This window comes from Schistocerca piceifrons, chromosome 4 (assembly GCF_021461385.2).
Source record: "Schistocerca piceifrons isolate TAMUIC-IGC-003096 chromosome 4, iqSchPice1.1, whole genome shotgun sequence".
Classification (NCBI taxonomy): domain Eukaryota; kingdom Metazoa; phylum Arthropoda; class Insecta; order Orthoptera; family Acrididae; genus Schistocerca; species Schistocerca piceifrons.
In genome coordinates this window covers 723233534-723238504 of record NC_060141.1, presented here as the reverse complement: position 1 = coordinate 723238504, position 4971 = coordinate 723233534, and the positions used below count along the sequence as shown (strand labels likewise).

The 4971-nt window shown below is 34.4% G+C and overlaps 1 protein-coding gene across 1 annotated transcript; it reads right to left on the bottom strand.

The window, feature by feature from the left end:
* Positions 1–2046: 2046 nt before the first annotated feature.
* On the bottom strand, positions 2047–4519 carry LOC124795184 (adhesive plaque matrix protein 2-like). The gene is made up of 4 exons (XM_047259084.1): positions 4359–4519; positions 4143–4283; positions 3902–4030; positions 2047–2901 (listed from the first exon to the last, which is right to left on the bottom strand). The coding sequence occupies exons 1-4, from the start codon at positions 4402–4404 to the stop codon at positions 2837–2839; spliced, it is 381 nt and encodes a 126-aa protein (XP_047115040.1). The 5' UTR covers positions 4405–4519; the 3' UTR covers positions 2047–2836.
* Between the last annotated feature and the right edge of the window lie 452 nt (positions 4520–4971).

Genomic DNA, 4971 nt, shown 5'->3' with positions numbered 1-4971 from the left:
GTGTAACGTGTAAATGAAGCCTCATTAGTTTTATTTATATTGACAAGGTCATCTCACACACGGTTTTGTATGTTGCGTATCCTGTATTGATGATGTAAGCACTTTCTAGACCCAGAGCCATCATTTGAGGAAGTACAAGACTTCTCCAGTAGTACAGGGCTGGACCTATGTAAGCAGCACCACACAGAAGAATCGGGAAATTCCTATCTCAATAGCAATCTGATAAGACAATTCTTTCCCAATTTAATACAAACAAGTGCAGGTTAAGTATTTCCTGCAGGTATATAGGGCAAGAAGTGTAAAGTGATGTGTACCTCATTGACTTGCGGGAAAAGGTGAAATCTTCCAAAATAATATGGTGTAACAATTACTTCTGCCACAAGAAGTTCCATGTAATTGTGTTCTAAATGAAAAGTAATTGTATTAAATATTTTTTTACTTAATTTCTGCATCCCATCTCAGTGTGTCCTGACAAGGTTCCAGCTAAAACTACTGCCTAATTATAGGCAAAATGCATATCTAAACTTCTGCCTCCCCTCATTGTAAGATAATGCCTTAATAAAGTAAACTCCCAACTACTTGTAGCATTAGAGGAAGCAGCTTTCAAGATATGTTGGGTAACAATCAGGAGAGCTAGGAGTCATATTCTAACATTTCTTGGAGTTCTAACAGAAAATTTAGTACAAGGGAAAAAATATTAATTGCCAACACAGCTGTTCTCTAGAGTGTTTCAACAGTTAATTATGGAAGAAGCCTTATTTTCTTACTCATGATCATTATTTCAATTAAAGATGAGTATCTAATTAAAAACAAGACTCTAAATAACTCCTGACACATTCTAAGAAGAACAACAGAAGGGAAAGGCACGAGTTTGTTGCAAGAAGTTCATGCAATCTTAAAAAGAATAAAAATGAGTTGTAGTTATCAGAAACAGATAGTAACTGTACCACACTAAATGAAACCCTAGTAAATTTTGTTGATGAGCAGACAGATAACAAGCTGACATAGAATCAGTTCACTAGTAAGCTAACCATTCAGATTTCTATGCTATGCACTACATATATATCATTGTGTTGTTCTGCTGGCAAAAACGCAATCATATTGTCACCTCCTGTTGTTCTGTTGGATTATCCTTTGGGATAAAGCCAATATCAGCATAGTATGTATTCTGAAAAATCAAGCAAAATCAAGCAAGCCTCTACATAGTTTTTGCTCCCTGGCATATTTACTACTCACTGATATCTATGGCTCACAATAAAATTTCAATTTCAGAAGTACAATTGTAGCTACCACAGCAATACAATTTCCATATATATTTTACTTACTATTCTGAGAGAAGCTATGAGACAAGAATATTTAACACTCTACCTGCAAACACAGGACATAAGTGCATCTTACTTGCTGGTTATCTGGTAACATAAATTAATTCATTGGTAACACAACCATTAACAATTCTCACTGCAAATTAGTTAGTTATTGGAAAATAAGTTCAGCTGTAGTAGCAACTAAAAAACATAATTAGGAATAAAGATGATTTTAATAAAGTACTGGTTTTTCTGCGAACTGCAGAAATTTCAATTCATATCCATGTTTAGCATAAAATGAGCTACAATCAGTTATAATTAATGATGAGTAATTGTTTTATATTCTTCAGTTACAGTTCATTACAGCTATTTTATTCTGCCAATGTATAGCTTGAATCATCAGGCATACCTCATCATGCCCCTTTAGAGAAAGTATAATATTATACAGTTCTCAATTACTTTCTTCTTCTTTCTCATCATGCTTATTTCAAGATGTGAGTAAATAGCTCTTAAAAGACCCCAGTGAAGTATGTGAATTCAACAGACACAAAACATATTTAAAAAATTCAAACTTAGTTGAGGAATACAGATCTCCTGTTTGCAACACATTTCTTTACTAAGTAAGGAATATGCTGCTGTTTTATGTGCTAGTTCATACATATTCATTTTCTTTTCATGAATGTGTTTTTCAAATATGGCTTTGTACGTGCTGTAAAAATAGAGGGAAATGAGAGAGCTCCACTTTATTTATTAGATACTTTAATGTTCCAAGTGCTGACATACAATTTTGATGCAAAAATTTACTCCCAGAATCTATTTGTTATTATTTTAAAATAAAACCAACAACATAAAATATCAAACCCGCTTAATTTACAGTCGTTTGCTACACTCATATGTATGTTTAAAATATCATCCTAAATGCAAAATTGCAGTGATGGTACCTACAGACACTTAAATGCATATAACGTTAATGAATATTCAAAGCAGGCCATACCACCTCACTATCATTATGCAAGATAATGCTCTGAATACCACCAATCTACCTGCTTTAGAGTTCACAGTACTGTTATCATGTTCATGGAATACATAGTATGTATTTATGTCACAGGCATCATTCTTTTAACTTAAAAAAAAAGAAAAAAAGTCTTACAGGATGGTAAGGTCAATGGAATGTCTTTTAAAAGAATGTAGGTAGTTACAAAAGAAACAGCTGTGTATAATATGAAGGCAACAGATGGATGCACATGTTTTTATGTTGAACATATTTTTTATCATTAATCTCTATCTTGAAGGACCTAATAAAATCCTTTAAGATGACAGCCTATTAATCACACAGTTTGTTGTCAAATAGAATTACTCCTTCCAGATTGTTTTCATGCCATGCATGAATTTTTCTATTGTGTATTGACCAATTGTTGCATTGTGTAGCAGGACTTAGAGTTCCAGCAATAAGCAGAAACTTGTAAATATACTACATCCACTTTGGATACTTCTCAGTACTATGAAATGTCAGATTTCGCCCACAATCATTCTCAGATAACAATACACTCATGTGGGAAAGAGTATCGGCCTGTTGACGTTCCTGGTATTGGACAAGCTGAAAAGCAAATTGTTACAATTTAATGATCAACTGGTGATAAGAATAAGGATTGGTATGGAGGAATAGCAACAATATTAATAGGCAAATGTGCTGAAGTAACTGTGTCAAAGTATTTTATGTGCTAATTTTCAGCAAAATATTGAACAAAAAATAAAACATAAGCAAAAAACTAACTTATCTGATGAATTTGCTGTGGATACTTGGTACAACATGATTACAAAGTAGAAATACATTATTGTCACTGGTTCACCAATGATGGTACGGGCTAATATTAATGAAATAGTAATTATTCTGGGATATGATCATGGCCATAATTTAGAATAGCATTGTGCAAAATGGAGTAGTAGTCATCTCATAGATTAGAGAAGCCAGACTAAAAATTTTATCTGAAATATGTTAACACATACCAGTAACTCTTATCTCAGATTTACTTGTCCCATATCACATTGTATCTACGTACAGAAAAAAATGAAGGGGGGTAAATATATAAATTAAAGCTTTCTAAATTTTTCAGTACTAGTATTCCTGTGTAAACCTAGGCATGTAGTGGAAGTGTTTCTTCATGAAACATAAGGTATCTTTTCCAAACCTTGTCCCTTCTGCAAGTATAATACTAAAAGAAAATAGGTAGTCAGGTTTCTACTGGATTTAGTTTTACTGACGCTTGCTTTCTTTGCTATGTTTCTGATCTTTCATGACATGAGGTACTTAAATTTGCAAGCTTAGCAATTAAAGATGCAGAATGAACAATGACATTGTTTTTAGAAACTTAAACCGGTGCAACTGAAATTACACCTATTTAGATAATTCCACTATATAAACGTTTATAATGAATCAAGTTTCAGGGATCAGTAATAAAATTTTAATTCATACACTTCCAAACCACTAACATTTTTAAGTAACAACCTAGTATCTCATTCTAATTGAGTTGTGCAAAAGGAAAATAAACGGTGCAATATTAGAGACATTAAATGATTGCAGAATAATAATACATTACCATTTTGACAGCGGTTGCCATAGAAACCTGTCCCTTCGCAACGACAGCGATACCCAGGCTCAAATGATATTTGACTGCACGAACCTCCATTCTCGCATGGGTTCACCTGACAGGGGTCATCACCACGTCCTGTTCAGGAAAATAACGCTACCCTAAGTCTCTACACCGTTGTGAAAAGTGCACTTACACAGATGAAAAGCGGCAAAATTGACATATGTGAATCACAAATATCCCGCTTTACCTTTCAGAGCCTTCCTACATTCTTCCCTTGAAGAATATCTGTATTCCGAGTAACATCCGACCCCACACAAGCATGTACCCTCCTGAATGCGGCAGCCTTGTCGAGTCTGATTACTTTCGCACATAAAGACAAACTGAAATTCTGCCAAACAAAAATGTATTAAATCATGAGTAGGCTTAATTGTTACTTTTCGTGTGACCCATACGATCAACTTACCAAACACTAGAAGTATGTATACTAAGACAGTCTTCCCTTTTAACATTTCTGCTGTAAAAGATGGAAATCGTTTTATATGAATTCTCTTGAAAATAAGCGGGCACTACAACTGAAGGAGGGGGTCATTGCTCTAGGAGACTAAAGTTCACGGAATGATAAACCCCTTTCTGATAACTTTATATAGTAGCCCCACAGTCGTAGCCTCTACATTAAGGGGGTCAATAGTGTCTTTTCAGGTCATCTTACCAGCAAGAATATTAAATGATTATTAAGAATTACTACTCCCTTTTGCCTTGGTGTAGCAATTACTGCCATGAGTATCATGGAAATTCAGTTTGTGTAGATGATGCCGTGATTGCTCTCCGTTGTCAGTACAAAGACAAAAAGAAAGAAATTTTATACTATAGGAGGCTTATAGGATCTATAATGGAACGGCTACTGTCCATTCTGTGATAAAGTACACAGTTAACGATGCTAGATAAAGAAGACAACTTCCGCATATACGCGTAATACCGGTACCGGTCGCTGTAGAATTTACGGCAACCTTTTTCTTCTACAGCATTCTTTTATTAAGTCTTTCCAGCTGTAATTATGACATGGCAGAAACAATTAT